Below are 18,616 nucleotides of genomic sequence, written 5' to 3'. Positions count from 1 at the left end.
GTGTGTGTGTGTGTGTGTGTGTGTGTGTGTGTGTGTGTGTGTGTGTGGCAATTTTAAACAGGGTGGTCAGGGCCAGCCTCCCTGGGAGGCTGACTCCAGAGTGACGCTGCTGGCTGTATTTTCTGTTCAAGTCTGTGGCGCTCCTCATGCTTGTCTGACAGGCCAGGTGAGGACAGAGCTGGGCCCAGACGAGGTGCCTGGCACACATGTGGGAGCCCCGTCCTCCACGCGAGCCTCCCACTATTAGCCTGCACTTGTCTCCCGTCACCTGTCTGGCAAACCCTCTCTGCCGAGCAGGTGGGCAGCGGAATGTTGGCTGGCCTGAACCTTGTTTGTCTCCTTTGCTGCCGAGCATCAGGTGGAGGGAGAACCCGGCCCTGGCCGCTCGGTGTCGGTTCCCTCCCCTAATGCTCCAGGCCACCTCGCTGACTGGGCTGCTCTGCCCGTCAACCCACTCATCAAACAAACTAAGGTCCCTGTCGCAGCAGGCCTCGTGCCGGATAGGCTGAAATAAAGAACCGTCCCTGCCATCGACAAGACGTTGGCTGCCCGCTATGAACACGGATAGGGTCCGGATTCCTTAGTGTGTCACTCAAGGCCCTTCACCATGTGCTCTGGCCTCCCCTCGCCGCTCCTATGCACCCTCCATCCTGGTTGGAGATCCATTTCTCATCGGGCAACCTCGTCTGACTGATGATCCTGCCCGCCACGCCCGTGCCCCCGCTGCACCCTCGGCAGGGGAGGCTGCCCCTCCTGTCTGCTCCACGAGACAGGGATCCGAGGGCAAGCACAGGGCCCAGGCTCAGGTACAAGGCCAGCCCCGCCCACAGGCTGCACAGAGACCTGACAAGTGGAGCTGGGCTGGCCTGGTGTTGAGAACCCATATTCTACCCGCACAATTCTGGGTGTCAGCCTCAAAGATGGGTCATGGACATAGGGAGTCATGGACTGAATGAAGGAAAGCGAGTTCTTTCTCTCAGGTCAGTCACTGTCAACAGTAGTGTGCTCAACATAACCAATGCCATCCATACCGCACGAACATTTATTGACCGACTGACCGAGCACCTTCCAAAGGACTTTAGGTTCTTCCTCAGGGACCCAGCCAAGCCCTCTTGAAAGGGAAACTGCCCTCCGGCCTCCTCCGGTCCAAGTGTCATGGCTGCCTGGCCTCCTCCCTGGCCTCCATCGGCCACTGCAGCAGTGTGGGGATCCGACCTCGTCATGGCCCTGCCTGGCAACCTCCATAGTCTCTCCCTTTTCCAAACCCCGTGCCCCGGCATTTAAGGCCTTGGTTTCTAAAGCCTCCCCCTCCACCACTGCTCTCCCCAGCATGGCATCCTTCCAACTTCCCCGCAATGTGCATGCATCCCCCAGGAGGCCTCCGAGCCTTTGCTCATGCTGCTGCCCCATCTCTAGGGAGGGCTACGGACCCCTCAATACCCGACCCCGATGGTCCTCCCCCACCTCTCCCACCTACTTCACTCTTTCGTGGAAGTTTCCACACCCACCAGCCTCCCAGGTCACAGTGGGGTGCCTCTGGGCCAGAGCCTGCCTCTGGCCACTGATCCGCCCTTGTGTGTGCCCCCCAGCACAGGGCTGGCTCCAAAGGGGCACCGGGGAGTGCCAGCTGGGTGAACGGGGGGCCAGGCTGCATGCTCCCAGTGACACTGAGCCCCAAAGCTCTTCGGTCCCTGACCTGCAAGTCAGGACCAGGTCCTCAATTCCCGCATCAGAGTCCTGTCCTTGCAGAGCATCTTCTCGGTAGGGGAGCACCCAGCCCTGGCTCCCACAAGTGCGGTGAAGGGGAGCTCACCACGGACCCCAGGCGACACAGGGAAGCCGAGCTGCGGCACAGGGAAGCCGAGCTGAAATCGGGGCCCCTGGACGGCCCCAGCCCCACCTGGGGCCCCAGACACTCGCTCTGCAGTGCCAGGCACCCCCGCCCAGCCGAGCTTCTCCCACAGCCTCACGGCCACAGCCCCTTCCTCCCTCTGAGGCGCAGGAGAAGGGTCCTGGGATAGAGCCCCACATCGGACTCCTGCTTTTCTTTACTTGCTGTGTCTTCCCTTCACAGAAGGAGGTCCCACCAGAATGCTCCAGCTCCCAGGAACCACATTACCCCCAAAATGCTCCCATCTTTCTCAACAATCAGAGTAATCTTGCTCAACCTGTTTCTAAGTCCATTTCTATTACGTGACCAGGGCTGGGTCAGCCTTGGACATGATCTTTTATTCCAGTCATTACTGGCAGTCACCCCTGAATGACAGATTTGATTAGATGCCCTGACTGGTTCTCCGTGAAGGAGCAAAAAGCAGGAAGGAGTCTCCGTGGAATGGGAGAAAACAAGGAACCTGGAATCTGGTTGCTTCTTTGCATTTGGCTTTTTTTGTTTGTCTAACAGATTCTAGGACTTCTGGGCATGTGGGACACCCACCTCTTTGTCACTGGGTTAGGACACATTGGTTTAATTATAGGTGCCACTGTCTACTGACTGATCATTTGTCTCTAATGTTAACAGGACCCTCTTATGTTGCTTGTTTCGTTTCCCACCATTATGCACTCAAATAACTCAATAGGAAAAAAATGTGTGTCCTCAGGAATAGAGAGCAATCCCTGGATCAGGAAATATCCTCCTTCACGGGCCGGTTAATTTTTTGTTGCTGTTTTGGTCATGGTCTTGATTAATATTTTAAAACAAAAGTTTACTTCTGAAAAAAGCTAGGGATTCTTTTTTCTTAAGATTTTATTTATTCATGAGAGAGAAAGCACAAGCAGGGGGAGGGGCAGAGGGAGAGGGAGAAGCAGGCTCCCCAGCGAGCAGGGAACCCAACAGAGGGCTCGATCCCAGGACCCTGAGATCATGACCTGAGCCAAAGGCAGACACTTAACCGACTGAGCCATCCAGGTACCCCAAAACTATGATTCTTCATACTTATCACTACTTGCGACGGTGTTTATTTTCTATTAGACCGATGTTCAGTCCTTGCCTAGGCTGTCCACTTAGTGCCCTTAGCCTTCTCAAATCCAGGCCCCACATCAGAATAAAGTTATCAAAGTATCTTTTACACCCAAACGCTCTTGGCCTTCCTAGACGGCCACCAGGCAACACCAAAGATTTCCTTCTTTGCTTTATAAGAAGAGTGGTGCTCCAAATGATCGAGCCTTTTGTATTTTCTATATTTCTCATTAGCAAACATTAGAGCGAGAGCTGTTCTATGAAGATGCAAGTGTAAGAATGTTGGCAAATCAAAAGAAGAGACACTCAGGAGCGCCTGGGTAGCTTAGACAGTTAAGCGTCCAACTCTTGACTTTGGCTCAGGTCATGATCTCAAGGTTGTGAGATCGAGCCCCGTGTCAGGCCTCGTGTCAGGCTCCATGTCAGGCCTCGTGTCAGGCTCCGTGCTGGGTGCGGAGTCTGTTTGGGATTTTTCTCTCTTCCTCTCCCTCTGCCCCTCTCCCGCCCTCCCTCTCTTAAAAAAAAAAAAAGAAGAGACGCTCGATCTCCCTGTATTAATTTTATATTTTATGTGTACATATATATACAGAAAATGTCTTATACATTTATATTTATTTTATATATATGATGATATGTAATTTATATAAATATACAGTATATCATATAGAATTATATATGCTATATAATATAAATATATATATTTGTGTACTTTGTTAAAAAAATCTTTCATTTATTTGTCAGAGAGAGAGACAGCACAAGCAGGGGGGAGGGACAGAAGAAGAGGGAGAAGCAGGCTCCCCGCTGAGCAAGGAGCCTGATGCGGGACTCGATCCCAGGACCCTTGGATCATGACCTGAGCGGAAGGCAGACGCTTAAAAGACTGAGCCACCCAGGCGTCCCAATTTGTGCACTTTTTTTAAATGGAGACAAAAAACCAGTAATTTATTTTCAGGTACAATAAAAATCAAAAGAAATGTCCTTAAAGAAGTTTTTTCTACATTTAACTATACTTATCAATTAGTGACAGTCCTAACACGTGCTTTAGGAGATAAAGAGCCCGAAGATGGGTCAATGCCCTTGCTGCCTAAAATACATTCTTAATCTGTAAAATTGATCATGCATTCTATTTTAAGGAAGACTCCATTCTCCTCCATTCTGACATTGTTGATTGTTACAATAAATGTTTATTGTTACGATAAATGGACCAGTCATTCAGGCTTACCAACACTTCCCTGTCCCACCTGCCTAAAGCCCTCTGCTTCAGGTCAGAAGTCCAGTCTTCCAAAGAAGACATCAAGAGATTATGGCCTCAGTAGAGGACTGTAACACGTGCACTTGGCTCTCCAGACTCCACGGAATAGATGAATGCACGCGGCCTCCACCCTGATACCATCACCTTGACCAGACACTGCCTGAGGCCAAGGCAGGATCCGAGAGAGTCTGCAGTCCAGAAGCAGCCAACTTGGCAGACCGGACAAACTACCCAAGGTCAGCAGAACAGGTATTAGGACCTCGAACCGAATGAAAGTGATTTAAGTGGGGTTCATTTCTATTTGCTAAAGGGGATATGAGAAGACATTTTTCTTCTTTGATCTACACCGCTAATCCTCAATTTAGGAGGCTATATTTGAACCAGGAATAAAATATTCCTTAAATGGTGCCTTTCCAACTAACCCTTCAGAATTCTGGGGGAGGAGGGAAACTATAAAATTTAACATAGATATAAACTCATGAATTATCAAGGAAATTTTAAAATAATAGTTCTATTGGGGCACCTGGGTGGCTCAGTCGGTTGAACGTCCGACTCTTGATTTTGGCTCAGGTCATGACCTTGGGGTCGTGGGCCCCGGGTCAGGCTGTGCGCTCAGCGACGAGTCTGCTTCTCTGCTTGAGGATGCTCTCTCTCTCCCTCTGCCCGTCCCTCCCCCACCTGCTCCCCACTCTCTCCCTCTCTCTAAAATAAATACATCTTAAAAAAAATAATAAAATAACAGTTCTGTTGAAAACAGTATGTTACTGGCCCCGCCTACAAAACTGCTCAGAACAATTGCCGACAAATATTCACAGTGCCTTCCCTGGGGTCATCTTCTCTTATGGCCGTTAGGTTGGTAAATAGGGTCAGTAAGAATCTGTCCTCCTTCCCAACAGGGTATAATTGGGTAAATCAAATTTGTAACCATGACCATGCCAGAAATGTCACATTTAAAAGACAAATTTCATTTAATTAGGCATGACAAGCCTGACAGTGAAACACACGGACCATCCTCCCCACGTGGGATGTGGCCTCCGTCGGAAGCTGCGCAGGATCTGCTCCCTGGCTTGTGGATTCCCAGCCTTTAAGGTTACAGAAAACGTTACTCCTGCCAGTCTGAAACGCTGACAAACGGGGATTCTGCAAAAAGAAGGCACCCTTCCCATTACAGGCTATGTAGGTACCACCTGACAAGGCTGACCTGCATGGTTCGAGGTTTCTGGTCTTAGGTAATATCCTAAGAAATTTTTTCACACACACAGATTAAAATGATGACCCAGGGGTTCCGCGAAGTCTCCTGATAGAAGTTAGCTCTGAAGCCTTAGCATCATGTGCTCTGATTTTAATAGCCATACAACCAGGAAGACTTTGTTTATTAATCATCACCTCATTACATAGGCCTGTGTCCAGAAAGCTGGCCAAACTTAAAAAAAAAAAAAAAATCAAAGCAATGACAAACATCAGAAAATTGCTGGAACAAAATGCTATGGTCCGATCCTTATGCCTCAGGAGGCACAGGACCGAGGGAACGGACAGAGGCCCTGTCCTGCTCGCACTCTGCCATTGCTCTCTTACAATCAAACCTGCGCAGTCTGCCTCCGAGTCCAAGAACTAGACAAACAAGGCATTCCGCGCCCCGTGATAAAGCCTACCAAGACAACGGGCATATCCAAATAAATCACAACAGTAACAACAATTTTTAAAAACCCTAAAAGGAAAAACTAGGGTCTGTCTCACATCAGTCCCCCAAAGAGAGAAAACTTGATCGCTTCCGGCAAGTTACAAGCTCCACAGCAAAAACAACGGTATCCTTGACCTTCACAAAGCTGATATGCCAACACACGGCAGCGCTCACAGACATGATTGTCAGTGGGGGGAAAACTGCTGTGTTTCTCTCTGAAGAGATGAACTGCAATCTTGGTAACCTTTGGTTTGTTTCTTTAAATACCTATGGTATTTTTATTTGCAGTGGCGAGTCAGCCTTTCTGATGTCTGTACTCCCTTGCAAAAACCTGTCTTTCCTTAAAGCATTTATATTTCTGAATCTTTCACACACTCCACTAGATCATATGCCTATGAGGACAGGGATTTTTGTCTGTTTTGTTCACCTGCTATGTTCCCAGCACCTAGAACCATGCCTGTCTTAGAGCAGAGGCTCTGTAAATATTTGTTAAATGTGAATTGTATGCCCTATAAAAGATAGTTTGACTTATTCCACAAATATTCCACAAACGCCCAGATGCTTATTACGGGCCACACGCTGGGGATATGGGTATGGAGGGGACCAAGCCCTTGCTTTCAAGAGCCCCCAACATATTTGGGGTGGTGGACAAAGAATGTGACACATACAAGACAGCCTGCCATTGCTCTGATGGGCATGCACGGGGCCTAGTGGAGCCCCAGGAGGACTTCCCGGAGGAAGCTAAAAGGAGAGATGGCTAGGAGAGGGCCAGAGAAACAGGATAAAGAAGGAAGAGGGTGTTTCAGGTAAAGGATACGGCAGATGAGAAACGGTGGGACGGGCGGCACGGTAGTGACAGCAGAGGCCTGTGAGGTCTACAAAGGTCACACCATCAAAGGCCTCAAATGCCAAGTAAAGGAGTTTGGTCTTGACCGTCAGGGCAGTGGGCACCTGCTCATACCAGGTCCATGTGCCAGCGCAGGTGCCAAGCTGAGACCAGCTGCCGGGGGGCAGCCCCAGGCAGGCCACTCACCTGGTGTGCTGCTGGAGGTGGGAGAGCTGTCGGAAGGACTTATCACAGTAGGAGCAGTGGTAGGGCTTGACGCCCAGGTGGATGCGCAGGTGCTGGGCCAGGTAGGAGGCATTGGCAAAGGACTTGGAGCAGTGCGGGCACTTGTGGGGCTTGGCCTCGGTGTGGGACTTGGAGTGGATCTGCATCTCAGACTTGGTGAAAAAGGTCAGCGGGCACACCTTACACCTGTGGGGCATGAGGCACGTTCACACCTGGGAAGACACCCACCCTCTGCCCGGAAGCGCAGGGGACCTCCCGCACCGCACAGACCCTGCGCCCAGCATAGAGCTTTCTTGTGAGGAGCCCCGGGGGCACAGGCCCACCGGGGAAGGCCGGGGGGGCAGGCTCCCAGCCCGACACCCTCCAATCTGGAGGCCAAGGCTCTTCCACCGGGGGCTCCATTCACAGAAGCAGGGGAGCGCTTTACACTTCCCAGGGGAGAGGGGCCTGGCAATCCTGGGGACGTGTGCCCAGGGCCACAGCCCACAACACTCGGAATAAGAAGTTCTCCTGCCAGCTACACGTCAGAAGCATCTGGGGAGCTTTCAAAAAGGGATGACTGGCCCTCTGCATGTCCCCCGCCTAATAAAGTAAATCAGAATTTCTGGAGGTATGGTCCTGGGATTGGCATTTTCTGAGCGCTCTCTAGATGATCCAAACTTGAGGGCTGAGAATACTGCTTGAAGGGAGGAGGAAAGGACTCCCACGGCTCCAGGCTACGGTGAGCTGGGCCCCCCAGCAGCCCTGCATAAGCAGGGAGGACAGCCCTCGCCCACCTGCGAAGGGGCTGCGGGTGGGGCTTGTCAGGAGAACCCCGCTCCTCGGGACCTGGCACCCACCCTGAGCCCCTGGGGCCCCTCTTTCCAGCCCCAGCTGTTGGGCTCCTAGGGCAGCCCTTGGTGCGGCTCTGGCCCAAGCCCTCGTGGACCCCCTTTCCGCCAAGACCCCCACCTGTATGTCTTGCCCTCCTTGGCAGTCTCGCCCGAGGCCAGGATGGGGTAGGGGACTACGAGGACAGGTGGCCCCCCTGGGTTCTCCGCCTTGATCTTTTTGCGGCCACGCTCGGACTTGGGGGGGCCAAGGAGGCCGTGGCCCTGGATTGTCTTGATGGAGTCCAGGAGGGGGGGGGCTGGTGATCCCTGAGATGAGGGTGGGGGACGAGGCGATGAGGCGGCTCTGGCTGGTGGTGGTGGGTGTGGACGGGGTGCTGGTACCCGTGCCCGCGCTCGACTCGGACGTGCTCACAGCCGGGGTCCGGGAGGAGAGCCCCAGACCTGCAGAAGACACAGGGCGGGGGAGGCAGCTGCAGAGGCCTTTCCAAGCCTCCTCTTCCCTTCATAAATTACCCAGGGGTGACTACATGAGAGTCCGTGTATGTGTAAGAGGCCTGACACACCGAAGGACTAAATTGGGTTGGTAACAGAGGCACTTTGGAAATACTTTAAACCACAGGAAAAAAGCACAAAGATGTTCACTACTGTGTTATTTGCAATAGCAAAAAATTAGAGGAACTGAAATATGCAACATTAGGGAAGGGGTCGATATGTTGTGATCAGTCTTCTCCACTGAACATTAACTGCCCATTAAAAAATTATGTTTGTAAAACAAAACACACACACACGAAACAAACAAACAAAACCAGCATATGTATGCACAGAAAAAGTAAGTAGGAGAAGGAGATGTACCAAAAGTAATAGGATAGCACAACTGGGAATAATTTTTTTTAAGTATTTTGGCCTAACTGTACTTTGATTCTTTGATAATGAACTTTTTTTAAAACTTCTGTAATACAGGGGCGCCTGGCTGGCTCAGCCAGAGGTTTGACTCTTGATCTCAGGGTGGTGGGTTCTAGCCCCACTTGGGTGTTGAGATTACTTTAAAAAAAAATAAAAGCTTTTAAAAAAGGGAAAAGGAGGGGCGCCTGGGTGGCTCAGTCGGTTAAGCATCTGCCTTCGGCTCAGGTCATGATCTCAGGGTCCCGTGATCAAGCCCCACATTGGGCTCCCTGCTCAGCGGGAAGCCTGCTTCTCCCTCTCCCACTCCCCTTGCTTGTGTTCCCTCTCTCGCTGTGTCTCTCTCTGTCAAATAAATAAATAAAATCTTAAAAAAAAAAAAGGGAAAAGGAAAAAAAATAAACTGTTGTAATAAATGTCATTCTTTTAAAAACGAGGGAACTAGAAACATTTACAGTATCAGGTGAAGCAGACAAAAAGATGAAAATGGTATCTTTCATGTTACTAAAAGGATGCTTCTTTTAAAAAGAAACGAAAAATCTATCCATTGAGAAAGGTAAGCTCCAGAGATGAACAAGTGTTCGTGTCAGCCACTGCTGGTCGGAGTATGCATTTTCACCCTCAATGGAGGGCTGATTGGCGGAAGCCATTAATATGTCAAATATACATAACTTCTTTTTCTTTATGATTTTATTTATTCATTTGAGAGACAGACAGAACATGAGCAGGGGAGAGAGGCAGAAGGAGAAAGCAGACTCCCTGCTGAGCTGGGAGCCCGATGTGGGGTTCAGTCCCAGGACCCTGGAATCAGGACCTGAGCTAAAGGAAGACGCTTAACCATCTGAGCCACCCAGGCGCCCCAAATATACATAACTTCTGACGAAGCAATGTGACTTCTAGAAATTGTCCATAAAAAAAATATTTGCACATGAGCACATGAGGACCTTCTATATGACCAGACCGGACACAACCCATTTGTCCTCAGCAGGGGCTGTGTAAAGAGATGTAGCCCATCCTCACTATGAAGGACTGAGCAGCCATGAAAACAAGAAAGATGCTATGCAGTGGTGGAGAACCCCCAAATGTGCTGTCGTCAGGTGAAAAAGCAAATCGTAGACAGTATGAACCCAACTATTTAAAAAAAAAAAAAACCACACATCTAAGCTTCCTGTGTAGGTAATAGACAATACAGATGTGTGTGTGTTAATGCACAGAAATAGATCTGAGAAGACACACCCAATTAAATTTGTGTATAAACTGTGGTATGCTCTAGGGATGAAGAATTTTCTGGTAAAAGGAGATTTTCATACTTTGTCTATCTGCTTCTATGTTATTTGAATTTTTTACCTGGTGAATTCATCCATTTTTTTTATATCTGTGATTAAAGGATAAAACAAAATAAATTAAAGAGAAAACATGAAAATGCTAACAGTTGTAGGACTAGGGCTAATTTTTTCACTTTTCAGCTTGTCTGCAATTTCTACATTTTCTATAAGGACTATGAATTACCCTTGTAATTAAAAAAAGCATTAAATATGCTTATGATAGAATGGTGGGTAGGAAAAGTGAGGTGAAGTCACGGGTACAGCCCCACGACAAGCTCAGCAAAACACACACACGTATTAAAAAATAAACAAAGAAGATGGAAAAGGAAGGAAATGAACCAAAAGGCTCTCCTAAGCTGCTGGGTTAGGAGCTGGGGATTATGAGTGGGTTTTTCTCCCTGAGTTTCTCTTTTTTCCAAATTTCCCTTAATATGCTTATATTACTTTTTTAATATTACTTCTATAATGAAAAAAATAAATTTAATAAAATCATAATAAGGGGGGGATGTGCAGAGTGGGGCTGGGGCCTTGCGGAGGCTCACTGGGTCCCATAATTCCTGGGCGTCTCTGAGAGAATGGGGGAATGAGGAGAGAGGCAGAGGCGCCCAGCTGGAGGCAGGGGTGGAGCCAGGGGAGGAACAAAGGCTCCGCTGCAGTGGCCTCCAGAGAGAGCCTGCCCACCAGGTTCTGAGGTAGACACCAGGCAGCCCCGGCCACATGACACCACCTCAGGATGTCCCCGACACCACCTCAGGATGTCCCCGACACCCCAGTCTCAACCTACCCAAGACTGAGCTCACCTCTTTCCTACCCTGCGTTTCCTCCTATGATTCCACTTCCATGGCAGTGCCTGGGCTGTTCGCTCAGTTCTTCTCCCTCTTCACCCCTGCAGCCAGCCCAGCACCAAGCCCTGTCCATTCCCCTCAACAAGTCTCAGATCTGTCCCCTTCTCTCAGTCCCCACGGCCACTGCCTGATCCAGGCCACCACTCTCTCCTACAGATCTCCCTGCCTCCTTCTCTCTCCCAGCAAGCCAGTCCCCACCTCTCAGCCAGACCCAGCTTTGCAACCCAAATCTGAGCATTCCCCTCCCCTATGTAAAAATCTAACATGGCGGGGCGCCTGGGTGGTTCCGTCGTGAAGCGTCTGCCTTCGGCTCAGGTCATGATCCCAGGGTCCTGGGATCGAGCCCCGCATCGGGTTCCCTGCTCCGCGGGAAGCCTGCTTCTCCCTCTCCCACTCCCCCTGCTTGTGTTCCCTCTCTCGCTGTGTCTGTCAAATAAATAGGTCTTTAGAAAAAAAAAATCTTCCATGGCTCCGCACTGCCCGAGGGTAAAGTCCAAACTGCACAGCCTGGCCCACAGGGCCCTTCACATCTGGTCTGCTTCCTCTCTAGAGACCAGCTAGAGCCAAGTGTCATTAACACCCGGGCTCTGGAACCACACTGCCTGTGCAACTCTGACTCAGTTTCCTCATCTGTTAAATGGAGACGTCAGGGTGAGCACGAAACTGTTGTTTCCTAAGTCAAAACCGGCCAACTGTTCAACCTAATAACTAGCAGTGCCCACCGCACAGGGCTGCTGGGAGTAATAAATGAACACTGCGGGCCACACACAGGCGCTCACCTGGAACCAGCTGCCATATTATAAGTGTAATCACCATCATCATCACCATCATCACCATCATCATTTGCCCCTCCCACCCGGGCGGACCATCCTACTCGTGCTTTCTACACACAGAACCGCTTTGCACATGCTGTTCCCTCTCCCTCTCCACTGCGGTCGTTAACAGCCAACCTCTCCCGGCATAGGGGCTCCTTCGTTCACCCCCAACATGTCTGGTCAGGGCTCTTCTCCCAGCAGGCAGCGCCCCCGCCCAGGTCCCGGCGACTTAGGGGGCTCGGTCCTGGGAGGACCCCGCCCCCTTCGCCCCGCCCTCGCCGGCCCCGCCCCCTGCCGGCCCGCCGTACCTGTGACGGTGCTGGTGGCCGGCCGCGCGTGCAGCGCCACGTCGGGCTGCGGCACGGCCTGCGGGTGCAGCCCCGGCACCTGCTGCAGCTTGGGCAGCGACATGACGGCCTGGCTGCTTTCGGCCGGCGCCGGCGGCACCAGCAGCGGCTGCTGCGACGAGGCCGACGTGGGCGGCAGGTGGGGCGGCCGGATCTTCTCCGCCATCAGCTGCTCCTTGATCTTGTTAATCAGGACCAGGTTGTCCAGCTGCGGGCGGGAGAGGAGAGGCACTGAGGGGGCTGGGGCCGCGTCCGGCCCCTTCCGCGGGCCGCCGGTCCCCCGCAAGCCGGGAGCCCCGAGCCCCGCAGGCCGGGCCCAAGCCCCGGGGCAAAGCGGAGCAGCTCCAAGACGGAGAGGGCGGCCGGAGGGCGACGCTCGGTCTTACCTGGCTGGGCATGGTGGGAGGAGGGGGCCAGAAGTAGGGGTTGTTAAATCGAGGCTCGGCCATCCTGCGGGGAGAAAGCGACTGTCATAGGGACCCTCCCCAGCCGCCTGGGGCGAGCTCCCATCAGCCATGCCCACTCAAGTCTGGCCCAGTGTCTGGAACCCCCGCCCCCGTGGGATCCTCACCCTGCCGCAGAGCAGGCCCCCTCCCAGGCCCGGGCAACCGCACCTCCAGGCTGAAAAGTCAGGAATTCAGTGTCTCCCTCCGTGGGCCCCAGAAGGCAAAGGTCAGAGACAGACCAGCTAGCTAGCACTCAGTGCCCCCATCACCCTGATGCGGGCAGACCAATCCCCATCCCCGAGAAGGGCCCAAGGCTGCAGAACCCACCCCATGGACCATGGATTTCACATAGAAGCCCCCCACCCCCACTCCACCCCCACTCCTGCCAGACAGAGACACACTGGAGAGTCTTGGGGCAACTTTGTAAATGGCCACAGAAGCAACTGCCCAACCCTGATCCCTGCCCTTCTGACCACCGCCCCCTTGAGGGCAGACATCTTCATCAGAACAAGGGGGCAGTCTGGGTCATCAGATACGGCCACTATGAAGGGTAATTTGGCACAATGGTTTACAGAGACCCAAATGATTACTGCCCTTTGACCCAAGAAATTGTACCTCTAGAAAGTTGTCTTCAAGAAACAAGCATGGACACGTGAAACATTTTACCTACAACGATGTGTCAGCACACTGTGCTTAAGGAGGGACTTGGGGAGGCCTGCGGCTAGGGCAGTTTGGGGCTCTTCATTAGAATTATGTGACAATCTACTGGTGGCCCTCATCTCTAGCAAGTTCCATGGCAGGCCTGTGCAATTAGAAGACCATTCAACAGGGCAGCGTGAAGGATGGGCCTCCAGAGCTATTTTACTCTTCTAGAGGGTTCCAGTCTTCCTGCAACCCGAGAGAGTAAGTCAAGAAGTGACTTACAGGGACCATCCCGAACAGTCTTGCTCTCCATCAAAATTCTATTGATCTCTCTCTTACAGAAATTACTAAATACCTACTAGTATTGTTGCTTAAGTGCAACTGTTTTATTTTGACAGGCAAGGCCAAAGAGAAGTGTCTTCGACCTCTTTTCCTGGTCTGAGAAGCCCGAGGAGCCCCTAGTGGAACTGCAGGCAGAGGGTTTTAGGAGAAAACTCTCAATACAATCTAATCTCAACACTCTTAATAAAGACTTTTGATATAGATTATCCTTGTAATCTTTACTTGAGAAATAGGCACAGGAGGTATTATTATGCCATTTTATAGGTGAAGAAACTGAGGCTTGGAGAGAGGCAGAGGGACCTGTCCAAGATGACAGGGCTGGGTGCCAGAGTCAAACTAGAAATCGGATTTGCTCAAGCCATTTCCACTGGGGAATTTGCTTTGCAAACCCCAGTACTTGGTTGAGCAAATAACCACATGCAAATGGCTGGATCCCTACACGAAACCACCTTTGCCCTTCATTCCCAGCCTGGGGGCCACTTGGGGTCTGAGCCTGGCCAGGCTGAGGGTCAGAGTAGCCTCCTCTGGGGTGGCTGGGACAGCCCCTGCCCTCTAAGGGCTCGCCTGCTCCCTCTACCCACAGACAGCAGGCTGCCCTTCCCTCACAGCCCGACACTAAGAAACACTTCCTGCCTGGAGTTCTCCCTGACTGTTCCAGATCCCTGTCTCAGAAAGACCTCAACACAATAATGACAGTAAGGAGGCTGCCATTTACCAACTGCCTACCTTGTGCCAGGCACACCGACACTCAAAGCCAGGTTCTCTCATCATCCCCATTTTATAATTGAAACTGAAGGTCAGAGAGGTGGAGTGACTTGGTCAAGGTCACACAGCAAGTAAGCAGAGCTGAGATTCCCGCTCTAATCTGCCTGACTCCAAAGTCCAGCTGATCGGTCCCTTAGCTGTTCAGGGGAAAGACAAGGCATCCTGACTGCAGGCTCGTGAATATGCCCTGTCTTAGGATACAATGGGCACAGCCCCGGGGTCCGGCACCCACTCATCCAGCAGCCTCAAGACCTGTCTGTCCCTCCCAGCTGTTGTCCACCAGGGAAAGCGTGAAGGGAACCCAGGAACTGGATATACCTGTCTTACCCATCTCAGTATCCCCAGCAGCCAGGCCCAGAGGTGACCAACAACATGAGTTGCATGATAGAATGAATAAATGAAGGAATGATAATCAGAATTCAAGACAACCACACACAATTCAACAGTTTACAAAGCTCTTCTGTCCCCACTGGCATTCTCCTCAGGAAGCAGGGAACAGTTTCATCCCCATTTTGCAGAGGGAAGCCCTTTGCTCCAGGCCACAAGGACGGGGAGACCGAAGGGAGCACCGCACTGCCATGTTGAGCATTGGCTCTCAGAGACTCAGTTCTCCTCATCTGTGAAATGGGGTGAGAAACAGGCTGCTCTGCGCATTCCTGCCCTGGCCCAGGACTCTGCCTACTGCACCAGCTCTTCCTCGGAGTTCTCGGGGAGCTACCCTCTCCTCCTCCTCTTCAGCTCAATGCCAAGTTCAGGCTTCCCAAAGGCCCACCTTGGTCAGGGAGGTATGGGGAAGAAGGTGGCAGGCCTAGGGTCCCATGGCTGGGATAGAGCATCCTCTCTGCTGCTTGTCAGGGCAGGGATGGCCCCTCGCCCTGGCTGGACAAACAGGTCCACAGAAGGGAAGGGTCTGCCCTGGGCCACTTAATCTGATCCCCACGGTCTCTGCTTAATTTCTCCACATCCTTCTCTGGCTGGGCGTAGTAATGTAATGATTCAGTCTGTGCCCCCGGCCCTGGCGTACACCTACTGTGTGTCAAATGCGGGGAAGGCGGGCAGGGGATGACCATTTGCCGAGCTCCTACTGGGTGTCAGGCCCACTGCTAGGTACACTTCAGGACTATCTCAGGGGAGCCTCCCAGCAAGCCTGTGGAGTGGGAATGCCCCTGTGCAACCCTGGGACCTGCACGACGTGGTGGGCCATCGCCAGAGGTGAGTGGGGAGGGTGGGGAGGGTGGGGAGGGCTGGGCTAAGCTGCTCAGACCTTGTCTTAAGGGAGGGGTTTTAAGCAGGAGACTGGGCAGGTGTGTGTTTAGGATAGGTGGACACGGCAGAAGGCCACGGCTGGAGCAGAGGCATGGATGTCTGGAAGCAGGAGGCAGGTTCGGGTCCCTGAACCGCTACCTTCAAGCTCCAAAAAGACAGCCAGAGAGGGGAGGTAGTGAGGGACCAGCCAGGCAGGGGCACGCTGAATGCCTGCTGAGGGGCTGGGTCGGAATGCTGGTGGGGAGAAGGCGTGAGGAGGCTACAGAGCCAAGGGGACTGAGGTCAGAGGGAGCAGCAGTCTGCGGGCCGAGCGCAGGGCAGGGATGGGGGCAGGGGCGGAGGAGCCAGGTGGGCTACGGCTGCGTGGTCCTGTGGGGACAGGCAGAGACATGCTGCCGGTTGCGCAGGATGTGCCAGCCCGTCTTCAAGCCCCAGAGAGAAGCCGAGACTGCTATGAGCCGTGAGACACACAGCCCTGACCCTTACAGCAGGGCGAGCACACCACCATTTCGTTTTTCTTGCTCTGCAAGGTGAAGAAAGTTGCAGAGATGGATGAATGAAACACCTAGCGCTGCTTCTGAAAACAGCGGGCCCATCCACCATCCGCCCATCCAGTCATTCTGGATACATCCTCTGGGCCACACTGGGCCCAGAGCTGGGGAACCTGAGGCATACGGGGGAGCCCTGCCATCCAGGAGCTCCGAGCTAAGTGGAGGAAGGAGCCATGTGACCTACAAGCTTCTGCAAAAAAAGAACTTTCGCCTGAGACCTGCTACATGCCACCAAGGACCTTCCAGCCTGACCCTTCCTGGCCTCATGCTGCCTGGACCCTCTGTGAAGCTCTGTGCCGTGACCCCGGGCTCCTTATCTCAGTGCCTCCCAGAGCTCTCACCCATGGACCACGGTCCTCTGCCCCACCCACCTCATCCCTGGGTGGCCCATCCACTCTAGGACTTTAAATACTGGCCAAGCCCCAAGTCTCCACCCCCAGACCAGGCCTGTCCCCGGAGCTCAGGCCCACCTTCCACCTACCTCCCTTTTGCTGTCTCGTGGGCTGCTCAGACTCAGCAAGCCTAAACTGGACTGGGTCTTCCCCTAAGATGTGCACCCCCTGGAGCCATTCCTGACTGTGAGCGGGAATCCCCATCTGCCCAGACGCTTCTGCCACAGACACACATGGATCCCCAACACGTCCCCACCCTTCCCTCCCAGCTCTGATCCACCACCAGCCAAATCCCCAGGACTGCGTTTCCAAATTCTCCCTCAAATCCACCCACTCCTCTCCACGAGTCCCAGCTACGATCACCTCACCTGGACCGTGGAACAGCCTGCTTTGTTTAAAGTCCAATGCACCTGGGTTCAAATCTTGGCTCCAACTCACCAGCTGTGTGATCTGGGGCAAATCACTTGCTCCTTCCCCTCTCCCCTCTCCCCGCCCCCAGTAAGGGATGAGCAACCCAGAGCCAGGGACCTGACCCAGGATGGAAAAAAGGATCAGGGAGGACTTCCCAGTAGATGTCATACCTGCTTTGGGTCTTAAAGGATGAGTGGGAGTGAGCCAGGCAACAAAGGAGTGGGGAGCATTCCTGGCAGAAGCAGCAGCCTGAGCAAAGGCCCAGAGGTGAGAAGCAACACACCATGTGCGAGGAGCTAAGCGTTCTGGTGTGGACTGGGAAAGGGGACATGAGGCTGGAGCCAGCAGCCAGGGCCTGACCTAGAAAGCTGATGAAATCCTAAGCCTGGGGTCTGGACTTGAAGCAATGGGTGATGGGGCAGAATCTGTGGTTTAGAAAGACCCCTCCAACTGCTGAGTGTGGATGGGACCGGAAAGGCCAGGAGAGGAGGTGGGAGGACACCCATTAGGAGGCCCCTGGAGAATGGGATGGAGGGGAGAGGCAGGGAGGCGCTGAGCTGGGACACGGAGGAGAGTGACCAAGGAGGCCTGGCTATCCTGTTGGAGCTGGAGGCCAAGGAAACATGCAGCTCACCGCCCCCCCCCCACCATGTGGCCCAGGAGGACCTCAGGATCCCCAAGCAGACAAACACGGTCACAGGAACATGCAGACAGCACCACACTCGGACACACATGACAGACACAGACCTGTGGTCCCAAACATGGACAGATGGGGACACAGAGCAGGAACCCACAGCCACCAGGACATGGAGTCACAGGTGGGCGCTGTCGCAGGAGGGTGAGTGCACATGGCCTCCGGGACAGACCCAGAGGGAAGCAGTGAGGGCACGCAAGAAAGTTGGGATGAACACAGTGCCTTAATCCCCCCCAAAGAACAAACCCCTCATTGACAGATTTCAACCTGGAATCACAGGCTCCTTACCTAGAGTGTCCTTTCCCACTTGGTGAACTTCTACTCATCCTTCAAGACCCAGCTCAAGTGTTCCCTCTTCTACGGAGCTTTCCCTGAACCCCCAGTCAGTCACTTCCTCTGTGTTCCCAACAGCACCTTGTATATGGGAATAACAATAACAATAACAATAACAATAAAATGGCAGCTACCATTGATTTCAACACCTACTACGTGCCAGGCACTGTGCTGAGTATGTCATATGCATCATGTCACTGAGTCTTCCCGATGCCCCTGTTAGATGTGCAATTAACAGAAGAGGAAACTACAGCTCAGAGAGGTTGACCAACTTACCCAAAGTCACACAGCTAGCAAGTAATGGAGTTGGATGCCACCCAGATCTGGTCCAGCACTACCGGGCCGATCACACCCTGGTGTGGCTGTCTGTTTCCCTGGGTGACTTCCCCGCCAGACTGTGAGCTCCTCATAGTTATAACTAGTGCTCGTTCACCTGTTCACCTTTGCCATTCCAGCACCTAGCCCAACATGGTCTCAGAAACTCTCCGTAGAATGAAAAGATACAATAATATCCACTACCTTTTCTTGAGCACTTACAATGGGCCAGGAACTGTGTCGGGATTTTTACAGCCGTTATTTTACTGTTGCAATAGACCCATGAAACACATGAGGAAACTGAGGTCCAGAGAGGTTAAGTGACGTGCCTGAGGTCCCAGAGCCAAGTCTAGATTTGAATCCAGATCTGCCCATGACCCTTTCCCAGGACAATGGCCCCTAACAGCCTTGTAAGCTCCACAAAGGGCCACTG

General features: G+C 52.6%; 1 protein-coding gene across 1 annotated transcript in view; it reads right to left on the bottom strand.

The window, feature by feature from the left end:
* Nucleotides 1-17,940, bottom strand: part of ZNF362 (zinc finger protein 362) — a 24,440-nt gene extending 6,500 nt beyond the window's left edge. The window contains 6 exon segments of the mRNA XM_021683673.2: nt 6,923-7,147; nt 7,913-8,088; nt 8,090-8,235; nt 11,988-12,234; nt 12,413-12,476; nt 17,824-17,940. Of these exon segments, the coding sequence (XP_021539348.1) occupies nt 6,923-7,147; nt 7,913-8,088; nt 8,090-8,235; nt 11,988-12,234; nt 12,413-12,476; nt 17,824-17,861 (896 nt within the window). The 5' untranslated portion in view covers nt 17,862-17,940.
* Nucleotides 17,941-18,616: the final 676 nt, after the last annotated feature.

The sequence above is a fragment of the Neomonachus schauinslandi genome, chromosome 4, assembly GCF_002201575.2.
Source record: "Neomonachus schauinslandi chromosome 4, ASM220157v2, whole genome shotgun sequence".
NCBI classification, from domain to species: domain Eukaryota; kingdom Metazoa; phylum Chordata; class Mammalia; order Carnivora; family Phocidae; genus Neomonachus; species Neomonachus schauinslandi.
The sequence above is the reverse complement of the archived record's forward strand: the minus strand, read 5'-3'. Positions and strand labels throughout refer to the sequence as shown.